The sequence below is a fragment of the Euprymna scolopes genome, chromosome 14 (genome assembly GCF_053919585.1).
Source record: "Euprymna scolopes isolate OS-2025 chromosome 14, ASM5391958v1, whole genome shotgun sequence".
Classification (NCBI taxonomy): domain Eukaryota; kingdom Metazoa; phylum Mollusca; class Cephalopoda; order Sepiida; family Sepiolidae; genus Euprymna; species Euprymna scolopes.
In genome coordinates this window covers 158,741,213-158,765,953 of record NC_136495.1, presented here as the reverse complement: position 1 = coordinate 158,765,953, position 24,741 = coordinate 158,741,213, and the positions used below count along the sequence as shown (strand labels likewise).

The 24,741-nt window shown below is 29.5% G+C and overlaps 1 protein-coding gene across 6 annotated transcripts in view; it reads right to left on the bottom strand.

The window, feature by feature from the left end:
• The window catches only part of LOC145293310 (uncharacterized), a gene marked incomplete at its 3' end in the record, with an annotated part of 166,094 nt that overhangs the window by 44,453 nt on the left and 96,900 nt on the right, over positions 1 to 24,741 (bottom strand). For all 6 annotated transcript variants that reach the window (XM_080139956.1, XM_080139955.1, XM_080139957.1 and 3 more), the window contains 3 exon segments: positions 8,151 to 8,256; positions 14,954 to 17,629; positions 23,085 to 23,221. In XM_080139956.1, coding sequence (XP_079996082.1) covers positions 8,151 to 8,256; positions 14,954 to 17,629; positions 23,085 to 23,221 — 2,919 coding nt within the window.

Below are 24,741 nucleotides of genomic sequence, written 5' to 3'. Positions count from 1 at the left end.
CTATTCCTCTTTGTATGCCTAATTTGACAATCATTTTCCAATTCATAAGTTTATGCGCGTTGGAAGCAAGTGATTGGTCAAGACCGTACAGAGTGGTATTTACAGACAGTTGGACTGTTGCACCGGCTGAATTGGAGAGGTTGTGTAATATCAGAAAATTTTTTGACCCCTGAACAATGGAAAAGTGATGTTAAGTGAATAGAAAAAGTCCCTCGTGTATATTGAAAGGAAAGAATTTTTTAAAAAATAAAAGAAAATAGATAAAGATAAAATATAAACATCATAGCAAATAATCCCAAAAAGAAAATGGCTTTGAAATGGATTAAATTAGGTTCAATAAAAAGAAACAAAATAAAAAGTGAGATGTGAAAATTTGTCGCTGAAATTTTAAATACGTATCACTTGGAGCAGGTTGTGAACATGTTGGTTTTGCTCGCCATTAATGTCAAGAAAATCAAAGAAAATATACTTAACAGGTTTTCAAGAAAAAGAAAAATTTATCAAAATGCCAATTTCTTTAAATCAACTCGGTTTCATCTTATTTAAAAGCAAAATATTAAATGATTTGTAGATAGGTCATACCTTATACATTGTAAATATTAATCTTTTATAAAACTAAAAATGTACATATAAAACACATTTACAATACGTGTATCGCAGAAGATATACATTTACCGTTTGCTTTTTTTTTTTTTTTTTGTACCAACAGAATTACCTGCTCTTAAAGATGTATGTTTTTAGTTATAAAATTGAAACATGGCAGATTAACAGACATATGGAGGGAAAAAAAATTCTTGCAGAGATATGTGGATGCATCTTTAATTTAAAAAAAAAAAAAAAAAAAAAAAGCCACGTAATAAAAATGAAATTTTACCAAAACCTTTTCATTAATCATGCAAAATGTAATATTCTACCAGTATTTTGTTTAACTTTTGAGCGATTATTGTTGGGCCACTATAATAAAATGGCCATTTTTCTTTGTTTTAACTAAAAACACTTGACACTACTTTTGTTTCAAAGTAAATAAACATTTTAAATTAAATTATTTTATGTTGCCTTTGGTAATATTTACTTGTTGTATATTATTTTTTCATCCGTTTTTTTTTTTTGTTTTGTTGACGTTTTTAAGAATGCCCAACATTGAAGTATTGAGGAGGCACGATTTTTCCCAGGCAAACACTGACAATTATGCTAAGTGAACCATAAAACGATATGAAATTTTTCATTGTCATAAGAGTGGTTTAAAAGATGTCAAAACTTTGAAATAGACATTTTTTTTAAGAAATCTGTTTGCATGTTTTTACAACATATAGATGAGCAAAATTAATTTAAATAAGGAAAAAGTAGCAGCAATAATTTTCAAAGATTATTTAAATAAGTAAAGAATATTAGTAATAATTTTGATTATACTCAAGATTGTCTTTTTGAGTTCCGGTTTCTCCTGATAATTTGGTTGGATAATTAAACATGGTCAAGCAGATAGGAAAGACATTTTGAACATGAAAAACGTTATCCAAACCAGAAAGAACCGTTTCTTGCTTGTCTCCGTCGTCCAGTCAGCAGGATAAAAACCGGAGGTCAAAAAGAGCAGAAAATTTTGAGTATAAGCATAATTTTCAAAGTTTATTTCAATAGGAATATCAGTAATAATTATCAAAAATTATTTTAATGAAGAAAAAACATCAGCAATAATTTTCAAAGTTTACCTAAATAAGGAAAGATTATCAGAAATAATTTTGAAATATTTAACACTGATAGAAATTTAACTTTCTACATATCTTGTATTTTGGTCAAGCAAATGGTTATACAAACAAAAAAAAAACTTTAAAAAATGCACATTTAATCATTTAAATAACACGATACATCAATTGTTGTTTGTAATGGTAATTGGAAACATGTGCAAGTAGTTAACTTCCCTCCATCTAAACATTTTTAAACATTGAATACAAAATTGTTGGAATTTAAAGCTCTCACTTTCATAAAGTTTTCACAGATTGAAGCTGTGTATGAAAAAATATGAATGAAATTAAAAAAATTTGTTTTTTTTCATTTTTGCTTGTTTACATTAGTGATTTTTTAAACGAATGCATTTCAGGTGAAAACATTACATACTTACATATCAAAGCGAAATTAGTATACATTTAAAAAATGACAAAAAAAAAAATGATCCAGTGGAAAAATAATTACAAGTAAATATAAAATTTATCAAATTATTGAGTTTTATCGTATGTTATATTATGGAATCTGCGAACCAATTAAGTGTAACAAACAAGGGTGATAACTAAACTTAAATTAGGAGTTAAACATCTTTACAGACGATATTTGGGAATGTAATTCAGATTGATTTTTTTATTTTAAATATTTCTAACATCTACTGGATCACTTTGTCATTTTTGGAATGTATGCTTATACGCACGGCACGTGTGGAATGTATGCTTATCCGCACGGCACGTGTGGAATGTATGCTTATCCGCACGGCACGTGTGGAATGTATGCTTATCCGCACGGCACGTATGGAATGTATGCTTATCCGCACGACATGTATGGAATGTATGCTTATCCGCATGACACGTGTGGAATGAATGCTTATCCGCACGACACGTGTGGAATGTATGCTTATCCGCACGACATGTATGGAATGTATGCTTATCCGCACGACACGTGTGGAATGTATGCTTATCCGCACGACACGTGTGGAATGTATGCTTATCCGCACGACATGTATGGAATGTATGCTTATCCGCATGACACGTGTGGAATGTATGCTTATTCGCACGACACGTGTGGAATGTATGCTTATCCGCACGACACGTGTGGAATGTATGCTTATCCGCACGACACGTGTGGAATGTATGCTTATCCGCACGACACGTATGGAATGTATGCTTATCCGCATGACACGTATGGAATGTATGCTTATCCGCATGACACATAAGTATGTAATTTTATATATCTTATAAGCATTGGTTTAAAAAAAAAAAATCACCAATCTATACAAGCAAAAAAAAATTGGGGATATTGGAAATCACAATATTCCTTCATGCATCATGCCAATTAGGCTAAATAATGGACAATATATTTTTAATGAAATGAGGTTTGAAATTAGACAAGACTAAATTCGATGTTCTAGTGGAAAATCAGTCAGCAAAACTGGCATAAATTTATGTTGGTAAATATTATTTAAGAAAGTAAGTATTATATAAGAGTGATGACAGGTTCGGAGAAGAGGGGTTTCTGCAATAGTTTAGAAACTGTTCAGTTGAAAAAAATCAAATGAAAAGTAAAATTACTATTCTTAATGATGAAAGTCTTCGTTCAAGGGAAATAACTACCACCAAGAAGTAATGAATGTGTGGATTGAATTCCATCCCTTGTTTTACTACTGATTTATAACTCAGTAATAAAACATAGTACTATGCGCTTTTTCATAAGTAGTTGTCTCCCTTGAGATGCTACTGATATCTTTCTTTTAAAAACATATTCTTTCAAAGTATTTTAAGCAACGCCGGTTGAGCATGTGGAATTAATTTATTAGCATTTAATTCCGATAACCTGTAGTCATCATAATGACTATTTAGTTTGCTTGCAAAAGTTGCATAATCCTCATTAACCTTCTTTGTAAGGTTCCAACACTTCCACTTCTTTGAAAGAGAGAGGTTTTAAGATTAAAACAATAACTGAACCGTTTTGAAATTAATGTCATTTTCACTAAATGTGGTTTCATTACGCTTGAAATGCAAAGCAAGAGTAACCTCATTGTTCACACCAAACTTGAAAGTCTCAATATTGTTCCAAGAGAATATGCTTTTGCGACCCATTTGACAATTCAAATGATTTCTGGTGTTGTTGATCTGAATGAACATAATTTGTATACCTTCAAAGAAATGTGAAAGTTTGGTATGTTATTCATATTGTGCATCTGCATATTTTATTTATTTGTTGTATTTTGCTCAATTTATTGTCTAGGTTTATATATTTTCAGTTTATGATGAAATTAAAGCTTATGTATCAAGGAAAAAAGAAGGTAGACACAAAGAAAGAATCCACCAAATTAAAAAACATTCTTTTATTTTTTACTGACAGAACAAACAAAGGTTGCTGTTCAGAATTCAACCTAATAAACAAATCTTTATCATGTACAGAACAATCACAACAAAATTGTTTTAATCAAAAGAATTACATACATTGAGCAAGTAGGTTTTCTTTTTATATAAAAGAATTTTTTTTTAACGATTCTTAGTGATTTACTATTAACTGTAACCAATGCAAGTCTGATTTTGATCTTTATTACTGGAGAGGTTGCTAAGGGGAAGGTAACTAGCAATGAATTTTAAAGATGGCAGACCAAGATACACCACCTTTGCTTAATCAAAGGATTTGATTTTCTTAGTTAAAAAATCTACTTGATCAATTTATGATTTTTGGAATATGACATTTTCGTTCTGTGATGGGTATGTACAAAGATTTTTCTGTATTCATTTATTATTTTTTTCTTTTTTAATTAGGTTGAATTCTGGACAAGCACCCAAACAAACAGTCATATGTTCGAAGTAACATTACGGAATTTAGAAATAAAAAATCCAAAATCCCAAGGTTCATTGTTTATACAAATGGTCAGGTAAGCAAATACTTAACATTGCTGACTTACCTTGTGCCATCTTGGAAGGCAAGGAAATACGAACGTTAACGTTATTAGTAATATGAAAATTATGTAAGTGATTAACTGATTTCATATGCAATAATTTTCTGACAGCAAAAAGATTTATAATAGCTTTAAATAATGAATATATTTAACTTTTATAAATTACCATAATTATAAAGTTTTTTTAAATAATGAATATATTTAACTTTTTTATAAATTACTATAATTATACCGTTTTTATAAATAATGAATATATTTAATTTTTTTTATAAATTACTATAATTATAACTTCTTTTAAATAATGAATATATTTAATTTTTTCATAAATTACTATAATTGTTTTTTTTTTAATAATGAATATATTTAACTTTTTTTTTAATAAATTTCTTGCCCATAAGTCATTTTCTGTCAACACCAATTAAAGAAAAATGTAAAAAATTAAACCAACTGTAAGCTTATTTACCTCCCCTGCAGACTCAACTTGACGAGATTCACACAGGATAGATCACACAACATCCCAGGTGAATGCAGACCATGCACAACGGTCCGCAGTGGCCAAGATAGTTATGGGAAGCCAGTCCTGGGACCAGTATTGAACACTGTACAGCTGTGGATTGAAAGTATGTTCAATGTTGGCTATGATGGTATGTAACCATATCTTCAGCTAATCTCCCGAGCATCTTCGCAAATCTTGGAGTGGTTATGAAGCTATTGCTTTGTGGATGAACTGCATTGCAGTAAGTAGCGTGGCCAGACCAATGAAGTCTCCTTTTTACGAAGAAGGTTAGACACAAGGTCAAGTAAGGTGAGGTTTTAAAAAGCCAATGTACTAAGTGTACTCTGAAATTCGGAAATTGCCTGATCAGCCCCATCAGCATTCCCTGGGAGAAGCGCCTTAGGCGATTAGCAGTAAACTAACTTCTTCTAAATGAGATAAAACAAAGCCTTCATGAGTGAAACTCCACAGAATTGAACAAAACGATACTTCAGCCCACGACAAGAAAACCACACTGTCGGACCAATTGTCAAGGATTTTCATTTTTTTTTTTTTTTTTGCTTACAAGAGTCAATAGTCATCAAGGCGTGAAGGCCACTCAAGGATAAGGTTAATGAGTATACGGTACTCATCAGGACAACAGTGTAGCGACAGTGAAAATTTGGTATGATCTGATTATTTAAGGGGACAGCTTAGGAAGAGCTTATTTCTATTGAACTTGAAGACGACCATATTGTAGAAAGCAGGCAAGTGAAACGGAGTTGTGCAGGCAGGCAATTCTAGGAGAGAAACTTTGTTCATGGAAACCATGTTCAGATTTAGGCACAAATAGAGAGTGAGCAGAATTGTTGATAGTAGTTTTAGCTAGATGAACGTTTTTCGTAAATGTTTGGCGAGGGAGGAACCATAGATTGGAGCTCAGTCGAACACTTGCCATGAAAATAACAATAGAGCAGAGACAAGCTCGCTCGCAACATTTGTGTGCAGGGAAAAGAAAAGGGCATCACCTACCAGGTTTCGAAGCCAGTTTGGAATTCTATCAAGGTTGGATAAGGCATGCAGAGCAGCTCCTGTCAAGTTGTGACAAGAGTAGTTCTATCCTAGGATATACTTGGCTCTTATACAGGTAGAGGATTGCATCAGCAGGGAGATATTTACTGGAGCAGAAGAATGATCCAACCATTTTTTAAGCGACTTTGGCAACGGATTTGATGTATGTACTCCATTTCAGATTAGGAGTGAAGGTCAAACCCAGAAGCTTTTCTAAACATGGTATTCCCCAAGATGAGAGCCATTCATTTGAATTAAGCTTGGTTTTCAAGGCATTAAAATTAACCAGCCACTTTTTTCCCCATTGCACTATGTTCTCAAGGTCAGAGAGATCTTAGACATTTCCACCCTTTAAAGTGATGGCATAGATGGTATTGTTGTTTGCATAAATGTCTACAAATGATCTAAGAATGTGATTTGGGAGATCATTGATAGGATCAGGAAGAGAGTTGGACCCAGAGTGGTACCCCGAGGGATGCCAGCATTGATATCGTCTCATCAACCACTACTCTTATAAACCTATCAGAGAGAAAGGATTTACTAATTAAGACATTTTCAGCTATTCCGTAACTGGAGATCTTGTGAAGTAAACCTTCATGCGAGACCCTATCAAATGCGATAAAAATAGATAAGTTTATTTAAAACAAACAAAAACATTTCTTGGAATTTCAACAAAAATTTAATATTTAACTAATTGACCTTTGATTAAAATGTTTGTAGAAGAATATTTTTTTTTCTAATTGATAAAAATTAATTCAAATTTTATTTTTGCTTAATGTATTTTCAAAAAGTTTTTGACTGGATTGGAATATGTAAGCGATATTACTTATCAAATAAGAGAGGCTGAAGCAACAGATATCAGCCAAGATATGTGAATGGATTGATATGCGCCATTCCTCAAATAATGTCGACAATTCCGTTATAGAACAACATTTGTCCATCTTATCTAATCAAAAATTACACAGACGATGGTTTCATAATTCTGAATCGGACAAGATCAAATTTTCGTAAAATTTGGAAATCGTTTTTTTTTTTTTTTTGTCACAACATTTAATCTGTAAAAATAAAATCTTATTTAACATTGAGCGACGCCAAAATAATTGTTGTTGGACAATGTAAATTTATTGGGCATTTTCATGTTCTCATGTAAAATGATGTCATATAATGAAATCGACACTTACTTGAAAAGGCCTCAATGAAAGAGAGGATAAGCAAGAGAGAGAATGAAAGAGAAAGAGAGGCGGGGAGTATAGAGAAAGGGTTTATCAAGCAAGAGACCCAAGAGTGAGAAGAAGTATCAAGTGAGGTGACGGGGAAGACAGAGCAAGAGGATATCAACAGAGCAGTAGAGAGAGGGAAATGTCGAGATTGACAGAGCAATAGAGAGAGGGGGAGGGGCGTGTAAAAATCAACAGAACAATATATATATATATATAGAGAGAGAGAGGGTGTAGAAATCGACAGAGAGAGAGAGAGGGTGTAGAAATCGACAGAGAGAGAGAGAGGGTGTAGAAATCGACAGAGAGAGAGAGAGGGTGTAGAAATCGACAGAGAGAGAGAGAGGGTGTAGAAATCGACAGAGAGAGAGAGAGAGAGGGTGTAGAAATCGACACAGAGAGAGGGTGTAGAAATCGACACAGAGAGAGGGTGTAGAAATCGACACAGAGAGAGGGTGTAGAAATCGACAGAGAGAGAGGGTGTAGAAATCGACAGAGAGAGAGAGAGAAAGGGGGGATAGAGACTGACAGAGCAATAGAGAGAGGGGGTATCAAGATCGACATAGCAATAGAGAATGAGAATGAGAGTGAGAGAGGATGTATAAAATGAAATAGCCGTTCAACAGAGCAATAGAGAGTGAATGGATGGGAGAGAAAGAGAGTGTACGCAAGAGCGCAAGACCCAAAGAATGATAAAACGAGCGACACTGCAAATAACTTGTCTTTTGAAACTCATCTGGCTCACCTGCTCGAATGGTATCTTCTAATTGTCGGCCCCTCAGCTCCAAACCTGTCAGTTTACTGTCTATATCCATTAGTTCCCTTTGAATTTCATCAGTTGATAACCGCTTCTGTATAAAAATATTAAAGGATTTTAGAAGAAATTCCTATATTTTCAAATTATACCATACTAAAGTTCAGCAGAACTAACATTGCAATAATCTGGTTTAAACTCAACCTACAACTGCAGCAAAACCGTCTCGTATGATAACCCTAACCATCCTATTTCAAACTTCATACGAAAATGGTACCAACCTCTTTTTATGCAAAATTAATGTTACCTGTCCCAGGACAGGTAACATTAATTTTGCACCACTTCCAGGTTTCTTTATGAAGATTACAACAAAGATATGCAGTCTACCTTACCTATCCTTTCACATAGCAGCTGTTAATTAGTTAAGGGGTAAATTCTATACGTAGAAGTATATAAATATACACACACAAACACACATATATATATACGACTACTTAAATTACAATTAATTAAATTTTATCACATAAATTAATATATGAAAATATAATTTTATGTGTAAATTTTAAGTATTTACTTCAACAGTGCTCAATACATAAGTAGAGCTAGGTAGAAAGTTATAAAAATATGGTAATTAAGCTACACACAGAATATTCCATGTTTCACTCTCTTGAGAATTCAGGTTTATGCAAAGAGTTGTGGTTAGCTCGGGTTTTTATATACGGACATGCTATTGATTTTTAGCCAACCAGCTTTCTCATTTCACCGTGCCCATCCTAACATCCTAATCAGCCAATGGGCGGATACTTTCAAGACAAAGATACAGTTGACCTTAGGTTCACCCCTTCGTTTGTATGTGTTTTTCATGGGGGGGGAGATATCTAAGTAAGCTGACCTATTTTCAACCTAGGTGTAGTCATTTTTTAAAAATACGACGTAATCAAATACACAAAAACTAAAAAAAATCAATAAAAACTAAAAAGATAAAATAAAATGAATAAAACTTCAAAAAAAAGTAAATGAAAATTACACAAAAAGTAAAAAATACATTTAAAGTAAAAGTAAAATAAAAAAAACTAAACTAAAAAAACTAAACTAAAAAAACTAAACTAAAAAATAAACAAGTAAACCAAAACATAAAAACTAAACATAAAAGCTAAACAAACAACATAAAAGCTAAACATAAAAGAAAAACTCAAAAAACATAAAAGAAAAACTCAAAAAACATAAAAGAAAAACTCAAAAAACATAAAAGAAAAACTCAAAAAACATAAAAGAAAAACTCAAAAAACATAAAAGAAAAACTCAAAAAACATAAAAGAAAAACTCAAAAAACATAAAAGAAAAACTCAAAAAACATAAAAGAAAAACTCAAAAAACATAAAAGAAAAACTCAAAAAACATAAAAGAAAAACTCAAAAAACATAAAAGAAAAACTCAAAAAACATAAAAGAAAAACTCAAACAACATAAAAGAAAAACTCAAACAACATAAAAGAAACACATAAAAGAAAAACTAAAAGAAAAACTAAAAGAAAAACTAAAAGAAAAACTAAACAAAAAACCAAACGAAAAAATAAAAGAAAAACTAAACAAAAAAATAAAAGAAAAACTAAACAAAAAAATAAAAAAACTAAACAAAAAATAAAAAAACTAAACAAAAAATAAAAAAAAAATAAACAAAAAAATAAAAGAAAAACTAAACAAAAAAATAAAAGAAAAACTAAACAAAAAATAAAAGAAAAACTAAACAAAAAATAAAAGAAAAACTAAACAAAAAATAAAAGAAAAACTAAACAAAAAATAAAAGAAAAACTAAACAAAAAATAAAAGAAAAACTAAACAAAAAATAAAAGAAAAACTAAACGAAAAATAAAAGAAAAACTAAACAAAAAAATAAAAGAAAAACTAAACAAAAAATAAAAGAAAAACTAAACAAAAAATAAAAGAAAAACTAAACAAAAAATAAAAAAACTAAACAAAAAAATAAAAGAAAAACTAAACAAAAAATAAAAGAAAAACTAAACAAAAAATAAAAGAAAAACTAAACAAAAAATAAAAGAAAAACTAAACAAAAAATAAAAGAAAAACTAAACAAAAAATAAAAGAAAAACAAAACAAAAAATAAAAGAAAAACTAAACAAAAAATAAAAGAAAAACTAAACAAAAAATAACAGAAAAACTAAACAAAAAATAACAGAAAAACTAAACAAAAAATAAAAGAAAAACTAAACAAAAAATAAAAGAAAAACTAAACAAAAAATAAAAGAAAAACTAAACGAAAAATAAAAGAAAAACTAAACAAAAAATAAAAGAAAAACTAAACAAAAAATAAAAGAAAAACTAAACAAAAAAATAAAAGAAAAACTAAACAAAAAATAAAAGAAAAACTAAACAAAAAATAAAAGAAAAACTAAACAAAAAATAAAAGAAAAACTAAACAAAAAATAAAAGAAAAACTAAACAAAAAATAAAAGAAAAACTAAACAAAAAATAAAAGAAAAACTAAACAAAAAATAAAAGAAAAACTAAACAAAAAATAAAAGAAAAACTAAACAAAAAATAAAAGAAAAACTAAACAAAAAACTAAAAGAAAAACTAAAAAACAAACTAAAAGAAAAACTAAAAAAAAACTAAAAGAAAACTAAACAAAAAAATAAAAGAAAAACTAAACAAAAAACTAAACAAAGAAATAAACGAAAAACCAAACAAAAAAATAAACGAAAAACTAAACAAAAAAATAAAAGAAAAACCAAACAAAAAATAAAAGAAAAACTAAACAAAAAAATAAAAGAAAAACTAAACAAAAAAATAAAAGAAAAACTAAACAAAAAATAAAAGAAAAACTAAACAAAAAATAAAAGAAAAACTAAACAAAAAATAAAAGAAAAACTAAAAAAATAAAAGAAAAACTAAACAAAAAATAACAGAAAAACTAAACAAAAAATAAAAGAAAAACTAAAAAAAAACTAAAAGAAAAACTAAACAAAAAATAAAAGAAAAACTAAACAAAAAATAAAAGAAAAACTAAACGAAAAATAAAAGAAAAACTAAACAAAAAATAAAAGAAAAACTAAACAAAAAATAAAAGAAAAACTAAACAAAAAATAAAAGAAAAACTAAACAAAAAATAAAAGAAAAACTAAACAAAAAATAAAAGAAAAACTAAACAAAAAATAAAAGAAAAACTAAACAAAAAATAAAAGAAAAACTAAACAAAAAATGAAAGAAAAACTAAACAAAAAAAAAAAAGAAAAACTAAACAAAAAACTAAACAAAGAAATAAACGAAAAACCAAACAAAAAAATAAACGAAAAACTAAACAAAAAAATAAAAGAAAAACCAAACAAAAAATAAAAGAAAAACTAAACAAAAAAATAAAAGAAAAACTAAACAAAAAAATAAAAGAAAAACTAAACAAAAAATAAAAGAAAAACTAAACAAAAAATAAAAGAAAAACTAAACAAAAAATAAAAGAAAAACTAAACAAAAAATAAAAGAAAAACTAAACAAAAAATAAAAGAAAAACTAAACAAAAAATAAAAGAAAAACTAAACAAAAAATAAAAGAAAAACTAAACAAAAAAAAAAGAAAAACTAAACAAAAAAAAAAGAAAAACTAAACAAAAAATAAAAGAAAAACTAAACAAAAAATAAAAGAAAAACTAAACAAAAACTAAAAGAAAAACTAAACAAAAACTAAAAGAAAAACTAAACAAAAACTAAAAGAAAAACTAAACAAAAACTAAAAGAAAAACTAAACAAAAAATAAAAGAAAAACTAAACAAAAAATAAAAGAAAAACTAAACAAAAAAACTAAAAGAAAAACTAAACAAAAAATAAAAGAAAAACTAAACAAAAAATAAAAGAAAAACTAAACAAAAAATAAAAGAAAAACTAAACAAAAACTAAAAGAAAAACTAAACAGAAACTAAAAGAAAAACTAAACAAAAAATAAAAGAAAAACTAAACAAAAAATAAAAGAAAAACTAAACAAAAAACTAAAAGAAAAACTAAAAAACAAACTAAAAGAAAAACTAAAAAAAAACTAAAAGAAAAACTAAACAAAAAATAAAAGAAAAACTAAACAAAAAATGAAAGAAAAACTAAACAAAAAAATAAAAGAAAAACTAAACAAAAAATAAAAGAAAAACTAAACAAAAAAATAAAAGAAAAACTAAACAAAAAATAAAAGAAAAACTAAACAAAAAATAAAAGAAAAACTAAACAAAAAATGAAAGAAAAACTAAACAAAAAACTAAAAGAAAAACTAAACAAAAAATAAAAGAAAAACTAAACAAAAAATAAAAGAAAAACTAAACGAAAAACTAAAAGTAAAACTAAACAAAAAATAAAAGAAAAACTAAACAAAAAATAAAAGAAAAACTAAACAAAAAAATAAAAGAAAAACTAAACAAAAACTAAAAGAAAAACTAAACAAAAAATAAAAGAAAAACTAAACAAAAAATAAAAGAAAAACTAAACAAAAAATAAAAAAACTAAACAAAAAACTAAAAGAAAAACTAAAAGACAAACTAAAAGAAAAACTAAAAAAAAACTAAAAGAAAAACTAAACAAAAAATAAAAGAAAAACTAAACAAAAAATAAAAGAAAAACTAAACAAAAAATAAAAGAAAAACTAAACAAAAAAATAAAAGAAAAACTAAACAAAAAATAAAAGAAAAACTAAACAAAAAATAAAAGAAAAACTAAACAAAAAATAAAAGAAAAACTAAACAAAAAATAAAAGAAAAACTAAACAAAAAAAAAAGAAAAACTAAACAAAAAATAAAAGAAAAACTAAACAAAAAACTAAAAGAAAAACTAAAAGACAAACTAAAAGAAAAACTAAAAAAAAACTAAAAGTAAAACTAAACAAAAAATAAAAGAAAAACTAAACAAAAAAATAAAAGAAAAACTAAACAAAAAAATAAAAGAAAAACTAAACAAAAAATAAAAGAAAAACTAAACAAAAAATAAAAGAAAAACTAAACAAAAAATAAAAGAAAAACTAAACAAAAAATAAAAGAAAAACTAAACAAAAAATAAAAGAAAAACTAAACAAAAAATAAAAGAAAAACTAAACAAAAAATAAAAGAAAAACTAAACAAAAAATAAAAGAAAAACTAAACAAAAAATAAAAGAAAAACTAAACAAAAAATAAAAGAAAAACTAAACAAAAAATAAAAGAAAAACTAAACAAAAAATAAAAGAAAAACTAAACAAAAACTAAAAGAAAAACTAAACAAAAACTAAAAGAAAAACTAAACAAAAAATAAAAGAAAAACTAAACAAAAAATAAAAGAAAAACTAAACAAAAAATAAAAGAAAAACTAAACAAAAAACTAAAAGAAAAACTAAAAAACAAACTAAAAGAAAAACTAAAAAAAAACTAAAAGAAAAACTAAACAAAAAATAAAAGAAAAACTAAACAAAAAATAAAAGAAAAACTAAACAAAAAAATAAAAGAAAAACTAAACAAAAAATAAAAGAAAAACTAAACAAAAAATAAAAGAAAAACTAAACAAAAAATGAAAGAAAAACTAAACAAAAAAATAAAAGAAAAACTAAACAAAAAATAAAAGAAAAACTAAACAAAAAAATAAAAGAAAAACTAAACAAAAAACTAAAAGTAAAACTAAACAAAAAATACAAGAAAAACTAAACAAAAAAATAAAAGAAAAACTAAACAAAAAACTAAAAGTAAAACTAAACAAAAAACTAAAAGTAAAACTAAACAAAAAATAAAAGAAAAACTAAACAAAAAAATAAAAGAAAAACTAAACAAAAAAGAAAAACTAAACAAAAAATAAAAGAAAAACTAAACAAAAAAATAAAAGAAAAACTAAACAAAAAATGAAAGAAAAACTAAACAAAAAAATAAAAGAAAAACTAAACAAAAAAATAAAAGAAAAACTAAACAAAAAAATAAAAGAAAAACTAAACAAAAAAATAAAAGAAAAACTAAACAAAAAAATAAAAGAAAAACTAAACGAAAAAATAAAAGAAAAACTAAACAAAAAATGAAAGAAAAACTAAACAAAAAAATAAAAGAAAAACTAAACAAAAAAATAAAAGAAAAACTAAACAAAAACTAAAAGAAAAACTAAACAAAAACTAAAAGAAAAACTAAACAAAAACTAAAAGAAAAACTAAACAAAAAATAAAAGAAAAACTTAACAAAAAAATAAAAGAAAAACTAAACAAAAAAATAAAAAACTAAACAAAAAATAAAAGAAAAACTAAACAAAAAATAAAAGAAAAACTAAACGAAAAACTAAACGAAAAACTAAACGAAAAACTAAACGAAAAACTAAACGAAAAACTAAACGAAAAACTAAACGAAAAACTAAACGAAAAACTAAACGAAAAACTAAACGAAAAACTAAACGAAAAACTAAAAGAAAAACTAAAAGAAAAACTAAAAGAAAAACTAAACAAAAAACTAAACAAAAAACTAAAAGTAAAACTAAACAAAAAACTAAAAGAAAAGCTAAACAAAAAATAAAAGAAACACTAAACAAAAAACTAAAAGAAAAACTAAAAAAAATAAAAGAAAAACTAAACAAAAAATAAAAAAACTAAACAAAAAACTAAAAAAACTAAACAAAAAACTAAAAGAAAAACTAAACAAAAAAATAGAAAAAACACTAAACAAAAAACTAAAAGAAAAACTAAACAAAAAAATAAAAGAAAAACTAAACAAAAAATAAAAAACTAAACAAAAAAATAAAAGAAAAACTAAACAAAAAGAGTAAAAGAAAAACTAAACAAAAAAAGTAAATAAAAAAAAACTTACTTCCCGATTACTACATTCCAAAGAATCTAAATCTTGTTTTGGCACAATCTGTTTGCGATATGGAAAATCCAAAGAAGTGTTTGAACTCAAACTATCATCAGCACAAAGTGTCCAGTTTGAGGCGGGAGAAATTTTTTTCAGATCTTTGTTAGTTTCGCCATTTATCTCGTCTTTGCTCGAATTTGGAAGAATAAAGCGAGTGAGATTTGTCTCTGGATCAATATATTTTCCCTTTCGAGCTGCGATGCGTCGTTCGGCTTCGAGTTGCCATTCCGTCTTAGTAGCATCACCAGTGTCTTGTCGTTCACTGAGTGCCACAGTCGTCTTGTGAGAGGTGACACCATTGCTTGGACTCGGCTTGCTTTCAACCGGATTTTCTTTATTCTCTTTTGTAGGGTTCACTATTAGACCTGGTTTTTGCCGTCTGGGCTTAGGGATAGGATTAACCCTTGTCTCTATTGATTGTCCCACATAAGTGCTAGAAGATGCAGAGGTTGATGGACTAGGAGCACTCACTTTGGGAGCATAGTGAGCAGGATGTAGTTTTGTCAACCCAACAGAAAGTACATTCACGCCAGTGTCCGAACTTGAAGATGTTTTGTCGGGTTTAACAGCAGGAAGCCTTTTCTGGTCAGATGCAGTAGGAAACATTTTTCCCGTCGGAGTTGATTCTGAGGAAGGTTGTTGTAGATCTTTGGTAATTCCAGTCTTAGCAGGAGTATGTCCATTTTTAGCAGGATAAGTTTTTACAACTGCTGGTGCTATACACACACTATCTAGTTTATCATCCTTTTGCTTTGGTGTTATTAAAGATGCATTATGACGGGTGACCGTATTACGCTCTTTAGTCGATTCAGAGGCCAATGGTTTCTTGACTGCTATAGTCGTGATAGCTGTTGACATTGTGAATGCATTCTTTTTGAGAGGCGACTGTCTTTGTTCGTGCTTATCCTGATGATTATTGGCAAGAATAATCTCTCGTTTTGGTGATGATTCCGACGGTGGTTTCTCCACTCCAGCAGCAACTTTAGAATACTGTTCAATCCTCTCGAGAATACTCTGGTTTCTCTCATCTTTAGCTGTGGTTGTTATTGCAGTCGTCTTTGATAAAGATGATGGTAGGTCATTTTTTAAAGTAATGTTTGTTTTAGATCTAACAGAAGATGTGACACTGGGTAAAGACGTATCAGTTGTGATCTTTGAAATACTTGACTTAGCAGGTGAAGCCGAACGGGACAGAGAATTTTCTGAAGAAATCTTGGAGATATTTGATTTAGCAGGCGAGGTCGAGCGAGATGGGGAGCTTTCTGAAGCAATCTTGGAGACATTTGATTTAGCAGGCGAAGCTGAACGAGATGGGGAGTTTTCCAAAGCAATCTTGGAAATGTTTGATTTAGCAGGTGAAACTGAAGGAGATGGAGAGCTTTCCGAAGCGATCTTTGAGGCACTTGATTTATTGAGAGAAGCTGAAGAGGAGGGTAAGTTTTCATCCAAAATTTTTGACTTGGATGTTTCTGCTACCACTGATGAAATTTGAGTTTTTTGCTGCATCACAGGATTCTTCGGTGTAGACGTGATAACAGTTTTTATTCTTGCTACACTTCTTGGTGTCTCAAGTTTTACACCCATAGATTTTGCTTGCAATGGTGTACTCGTCGAGATGGGTTGACCAGCTGCAGGCGTCAGAGAATTTAAAGGTTGATTGAAAGGAAAATTATTTGTAGCAGATGGGGCAGACGATTTAGAAAAAGAGTGAAATCCTGAAGGAGATCTGGGTGGAGGTGGACCAGAAGGAGATCTGGGTGGAGGTGGACCAGAAGGAGATTTGGGTGGGGGAGGTGAAGATGATGGACTACCAGCAGAAGTTTGACGCTGGCGTACAGTTGCCAAACTCTTCAAGAGCCCAGAAACCAATTGTTGTTTACCCGATTCAGCTTCCAGACTTGTTGAAGATTTAGTTACCGTTTTTGAAGCGTGGTATTGTTTCGCTTCCATTGTACGACTTGTCACTTGCTCCATGAGCACAGGGGAGCCAGGAGAGGATTCCCTTGATCGTTTATCCTCAGTGGAGCACCCACCTTGTATAGATACCTCCTTGCCCAATCCTGCTGAGCTATTGGAAGAGAAGTTGTTAAAAACTTTACGGAGTTTAGTTTGAGCCCAACTTGGCTGCTCTGTGGTATTCTCGACCGGTGGTTGTTTTGAAAAGATCTGTGGAGATTTAGAAACTGAAGAATCAGAAGAACTTTGAGAATTTTCTCTTGATTGGTTTTCAATGTTTTTCAGATGATTCCTGAGGGCCAAAGGGGTGTGCTGTCGTTTTTCATACAGTTCTTTCTCTCTCTGCTTGTCAGCCCTCGCTTGTTCCTCAGCTTTCTGAATCTGTTCCTTCCTCTTTTCATACAATCTCACTTTTGTTGAATTTGGAGTTTCATTCATAGTCTGCCGTTGACTGGCCGGAGGAATATCGTTACTAGCAGCAGTGACACCACTCACACCATTCAAGTGGTTTTTTGATAGGATCTTGCCCGTTGGAGACAAGTGGCTGCCCCGGAAACATGATCTGTGATACAGCTTTCCATTGTCAATCTGTTTCTCAATTAAATACACTCGTTCATTGCAAAGTATGCAGAGATCATTGGCTGGAGAGCGTTGCCGGGTAGGTGAAGAACGAATCTACAAAGAAATAAAGAAAATTAATTCAAGCCTTGTATTCATCTGAAATGAATATATTTGCTGATAACACTACACTTTGTAATAGACATGTGGGGAAAAACGAATGGACACATATCCAAGGCAATGGCAGAAACTCTAGAAAACGATCTTCAGGCTGTAGTGAAATAGCACCATAAATGGATGTTTACACCTAATGCTACTAAGATTAAGCTTCTTTCCTTTAAGTAGAAATGTTCTTTAATTTAAGATTACATAATTTTAAAGCAAAATGGTTCTTGTCAAAAATTCTACTTATATTAAAAAAAAATAAATAAATAAATAAAGATGTGTATAATGTACATATGACAAAACAAAAATATCGTACACCAAAAATCACGTAACCTGATCAAGTAGTTTTGTTTTTATGAAGAAAATTTTTAAGCAATTAATGGGCATTTGAAGGTATTACAACATAAATTTTTAATTATTGTTGAGTTATCTCTCTGGTTATTTAAAAAAAAAAAAAAATTTTTTTCCAAAAGTGGCAGATGAGACAGTCACTCCTCAGATACTCCTAAAATGTGATTTCCTTATTTAAAAATAAAAGTATTTGATAAATTTATGACTTGGAACAGATTTTAATTTTGTCACAGGTACATAAATCATTTTTTCTTATTTGTATTTTTTTTTTAATATGGGGAATTCTAGACAAGAAGTAAAAATAAACCCCATTTTTGTTTTAGTAAACCTTAATTTACAACTATCTCATCAAGTGACACATCTACATATAAATATTATGTAAAAGTAAGTTTCATAGTAAAATGTACACTTAATGTTACATTTCTGCATCATATGTATTTTTACATTTTTTTATTGTATCATTTTTCATCTATGTTTTTAATTTGATTTTACATGTTAATTTTATGTAAGGTGTCAAACAATATCTATAAAAAGAAATTTACATTAAGAAATATTTATATTTGCAAATAAAAAAAAAAAATACTCATTAAAACGTTTTTAATTGAACTACTTTTAACTGTGTAATGTTAAATTCACAAGCAGTAAACAGTTACATGTGTATCCCGTCCCGCTCAAAAGAGATGATGACGTTAATCTTATGCAGTTTATTTTGAAAGATGCCACCATCCACCCACATACAGCGAAGATAAAGGAAGTGGTTTTGATTGGTCCGTTTCGTCATGTGACACAAAAAGATTTAAACCTGGATTTCAGTTTCTAAATTTCATTTGAAGAAACTTATGTGACATACTGGCAGGAAACGCCCCCCCCTTCTTCCACGGAAAAGCCGTGTGTATGATCCCAAGCAACATTTAGTGATGAACCCTGATTTGGTAATTTTGTGGAGTATGGTATTGCTCCTCAGTTGCTGTTACTCCCACTTTAATCCAGAGTGGTAGTACGTGCACCATGCGGCAGTCACCCCAAGCCCAACTTCCTCTAAGAAATATTAAATTTACAAGCAGTTTTGAGTCACATGCATATCCCAGTCAGGATAGACGATTTATTTTCATGAACTTAATTTTTTTTTTTTTTTAGGAGGGGGGGGGGGATTTGCCATCTTCCCACGTGTAGTGCCTAATGTACTCAAATGATCACCTGGTATCAACCAAACTCAAAATCGCTTAACGTATCTAATGACCACCAGTGTGTTAACCTGACAGGTATTATCACCCAATATAAATACGGGAAGAACGATTATATCTTTATTTTAATCTTCATAATGGAATATAAAAGTGACACAAAACTGTTTTTGATGGGTTGAGCTTGCTATCTCTGAAGGAGGAAGTTTCTAGGAAATTCACAAGTAATTCACAGTCACACGTATATACCGTCCATCCTAGTCAGGGGAGATCACGTTTTTTTTTTTTTCAGTTTCTTTTGCTACTATCCTCCTGCATACAGTGGCTGATATTCTTGAGGTCAACCAACCACATTGTTCAACATTGCTTAATTTCAATGATCCAATATGAACAAGTGTGTTAACATGATTATCGTTAGCAGAACTGATACATTTTGCTCGTTAGAATTGAGCCAACTCCAGATACAAATGTTTTAAGTGATTCACGAGGTGCAACTTTGTGTCACACACACTTTGGATGTCACCATTCTTTGCAGCAAACATGTGCTTGACATGCAGGTTCAGGAAGACATCTTGCAGCAGGTTGTTGCTGTTACACCATTATGTGGAGTACCGCCTTGCCACCTACCCATCAGGCAAGTTTATTTGGAGGTGCATCTCTCCCAGTGAATAAAACGTCCCCCAGATACGAACCTAGAAATTTTTGATTTAGTGTGGGACATACAGCATCTAGCCTTCCCAAATGGTCACCCATCTGATACTGGCCAGGCTCATTGTTGCTTAACTTTGGTGATCTGGTGAGAACTAGTGTCAACATGATTATGACAAACCACTGAGGATGTGTCTCCACAAATGTCCCAAATCAGGGTCTCAATACTGGATGTAGAAATGCCGAAATAATTGAGCATAAATTAACGAGGTAAATAAATACAAAACTTACATTCAACTATATGGGTTGAACCCACTTCGACAGGCAGGTAAGGCAGTTTAATCTAAGGAACACATTAGTCTTTATTACAAGGGTTGTTCCAAAAATGAAACCTCCCCCCACCCTTTTTTTTGGCTCAAAACGTTGAAGAGCTACAAAGATGGAAGTTGTACCATTAAAATGAGTAACCTTTTTGTGCTCTAGAATTTATTTTTCTACATAGTTACCACCATTTTCAATACACTTTTGCCAGGAATTCAATGACATCTGTTTCTGTCCATGCAAGAGGTTGCTTCTTTTTTTTTTTTTTTTAAAGAGTCTTTCGCCATCAATATCTGCAACAGAGAAACAAAACTTTCAAGTCATGAATGCATAAGTTTAGTCATCATAACAATGCAACTCGTAATCTATTCTGATCCATTTGGGTAAAATAAAAAAAAATAGGAGGCATTACTTTTGGAATGTCCGTCGCCCATGGACATATTTTTTTTTTTACATTGATTATCAAGAAAGAAAAAAAAATGGATTTGATCATGTCGTAAGAAAGGGTCCTGAAAACAAGGAACCTATCAGATCTGCACAATCAAATATGAATAAATTGTGTATCCAGAAAGTGAAGAGCCTCTAACGGTTATGCAACAAAAAAATAAATAAATAAATAAATAACTATTAATATTGTTTCTTTTCTTTTTCTATTGAGCTTGCGGTCTCAACTGTTTTACATTTAACCGAATAACTCATCCATTCATATTTTTTTTTTTTTTGTTTTGATTGTTCGGACAATTATTCTCATCTTGGGTGTTATTGTCACAACGTTGAAAGAAATCGCACCGTCAGGTATGAAAGTGTGTCCGTAAATTATTTTAAAAAATACCAATTTACATCAGGAAAAATAATTTTTAAAAATACGCCCAGCCCAAGGGAGATAATCTCCAACAAAAAAAAAACTTTCTTAGATTAGCCTCCCTTGTAAAAAAAATAAATAAAAAATAAAATATCAAACAAGCGTAGGAAGGATGTCTATCCAGTTTTGTAAAACATTTTTTTTTTTTTTTTTTTTTCACTAATATTGATAATTAGCATAAGGATTCAATTAAAAATGAATCATAAGAAAGTCTTAAAAAATATATCTTAGTGACCCCTGAAGATTGACCTTTTTTTTATAATTTACAGCCACTTGGCCTTCGGGACAAGATCAAAGTGTAGTATCTGTTCTTCAGATGCTGCACTTCTATTTCTTGTTCTCTTTCGGTGGAGGAGAAATCTTTCACTACCGAGACAATTTTTATTTTTGTACCTTTTCTCCACGTTAAAAAACGACCCTGGTGTCTAACTGTCCCGTGGGGAGGCATAATAAATAGGTACAATACAGAGGTAACACCTTTTCCTTAGTTGAAAAAAAAAAAAAAAACGAAAGTCGTAGGCTTCAACGACCGAAACGTTGTACGAATAACACCAAAGATGAGAATGATTGTCCAAACAATCAAAGCAATACAAACATTCATATGTAAAAACATTAAAAATCTCATCCATTCCAGTCATACTATCAAAGTTCCCCTATTTTGCACACATCTTTCTATACTTTCCACATTTAATTTTCCTCTCAAGTCATCAGATCTAAGCCTTTCTTTTAGATATTCAAAACCAGCTTCGAAATCTAATACATGATGCCCTTTTCTCTCCCCTGCCACCTCTTTCCCCACAGAAGAGACGTTACAAGCCTGTCTCTGCTTTATCGTTATTTTCATGGCAAGTGCTCGACTGAACTCCAATCTATGGTCTCCCCCTTGCCAAACTTTCACAAAAAAAAAAACACTCAACTAGCTACAACAACTATAAACGATTCTCTCCACTTTCTATCTGTGCCTAAATCTAAACGCAGATTCCATGAACAAAACTTCTTCCCCAGAACTGCCTGCCTGTGGAACACTGTTCTGCTTGCCTGCTTCCCAGTCAAATACAACATTCAAATCCCATGTAAACAAGTTCTTGTTTAGTCGTAAAATAATTAAATTCTACCCAATTTAAACCATTAACAGATACTACACTACCACGTTACATTCATTAACCCGTATCCTCGAATGGCTTTCTGCATATACAATCCTAAAGGTTTGTATATCTCAAAGTGAAGAGCCTTAGAGGATTATACAGTAAGAAAAAAAAGAATCTAGCAATTAATATTGTTTCTTTTTCTTTCTATGCTTTTGATGGTTAGGAGTGGTGTTCTTGCATTTGTCAAAGTTTCTTAAGTTTTGTAAAACGTTCGATGCGATTATAGCATGAAGCCTTTCTTCGGTAAGATTATATTTATAAATATAAGCAGGAGGCAATTATTAAAACTAATTATATATGTTCCATTTCAGGAAATACAATTCAGTCATAAACTGTATTTTAAAATAAATGCTAAAATTTTAAAAGAAATTTATTTTCTTGTCCAAAAATAAAAATCTATATGATATGTGACAAACTGAAAATATTTTCCTAAAATTATGTAAATTGATGAAGTAGTTTTATTTTTAAATGAGAAAATCAAAATTTATGAGTAACCGGAGAGTCGCAATCTTGTCTGCCATTTCTAAAAAAAACAAAAAATAATGCAATAATTCAAATTTGCAAGATGTGGTAATGCCTACGAATTCCCATTAATCACTTAATTATTTTCTTTATAAAAATAAAACTACTTGATCAATTTACATAATTTTTGGAATATGATATTTTCGTTTCATTATATATCATTGTTTATTTCTTTGTTGTTTTTTCTTTGTTTTTCTGCAGTATAAAGCTTCCTTTGCTAATGGCAAAAAAATTGTCACCAAACAAAATGAAAAGATTGCATATCTCAAACGTGTACGAAGGTCGTTTATGATCTAATAAAGCAGAAATAAAATTAAAAAAAAAAAAAAAACATTCGTGTGGCAAATATTGTCTAGTTTAATTTTAACACCAACCTTTTTCGTTTTTTCTTCACTTTGGTCTGGGGTGCTACGTTTCGGCTCTGTGGTAACTAAGGAGTCATCATCTTGATGTCGTTTCGTTCCAATCTGGACATTTCCACCTTTATAGCAGGAAACACCTGGACCACCAACTATTCACACACACAAAAAAAAAAAAAAAAATATAAAGAAGTAAAAATGAATTTGCTTGGTGTAGTTGTTTGTTTTATGGCATATCAACTCTTTGGGTTATCAAATGACAAATGCAGTCATTTTGATAAAAGTTTCTATGCTTTAAGTTCTGTATATCTTCAAATATTTATTCATTATGTTTGGTTTGGTTGTTTTGTAGACGAAAAATTGTTGTCTTCGTTTTTGGCTTTGCAGAACATTGAAGATCAAGTTTTTCAAAGAGAAAAGGAGAAAAACAAAAATAAAAACATCACTGTTTGACGTATTTTAGTTCATGAAGCAGACATCTTCACACCACCTTATCTGTTAGTATCAGGTTATATGTTTATATATTCACAAAATGTCCTGACAATATGGTGATGATTATGACGTCCGCTGAGATCATGAAGTCAACAATGATCACCAATGTTAACAACATCTGTGTGAGTTGCGACCACCATGCAATTGGCCTCGATCACCTGACAAGAAACGTTCAATATAAAGGTGGAAGGGGAATTAAAATTAAATAAATACTTGGATACGTGTTTATATTATGTCAGCATCATTCACTCCTAGACAGGTTTAACTGGCTTTCTCCAAAGGATGAAGTGTAAAGGGAATGTCAAGTTCACATGTATATCCCAGTTAGAGGAGATAATGATGTTAAGGTTTTTTTTTTTCAGAAAAATGTTGACATCCTACATACAGCGCCTGGTATGCCCAAATGGTCACCCATCTGGTACTGATCAGGTTAAACATTTCTTAACTTCAGTGATCTAATGAAAACCAGTGCATCAATATAATTATGCAGTATATATGTATTTACTGGTACAGAATTTTTAAAAAATACACTTAATGTTTGTAGAAACAATGTAAAGGGAAATTTTTTGAAAATGCTGCACACTTAAAAAAAATTTTTAAATTAAAAAAAAAATTTTTAAATTAAAAAAAAATTTTTTAAATTAAAAAAAAATTTATAAAAAAAAATTTATAAAAAAATAAAATAAAAAAAAATAAAATAAACCAGGCTGATAATGTTACAAAATCAAGATGTGGAATAACTTTTCATTATTATTTATTTAAGAAATGAATTCTTCCTGATTCGGCACCCACACAGAAAGCAGGAGAAACGGACAGGCCATTAAATAATCAGAAGATAATATGGACAAGGGCAATGAAAGAGAAGAGATATATGTTAACTAAAGTCGATGAAAGGTGTCTAGGTAAACAACATATCTCCTTCCTATCTATATTGTCTTCTATTTATCTAAACATTTTCCCATTTTCCCTCTTTTCAATTCCCACCTTAAACATCCAACATTATCAACCTGATGTTTTAAAACTTTGTTGTAGTTATAGTGTGCAAAAAATAAAAATATGTATAAAAAAATATTAATGACAAAACAGATTTAATATAGTTTAATATCGATATGTATGAGAAAAAAAATCTTTATGATCAACTAAATGAATTAGGTCCAAATTAATTTTACTTGTACTGGGA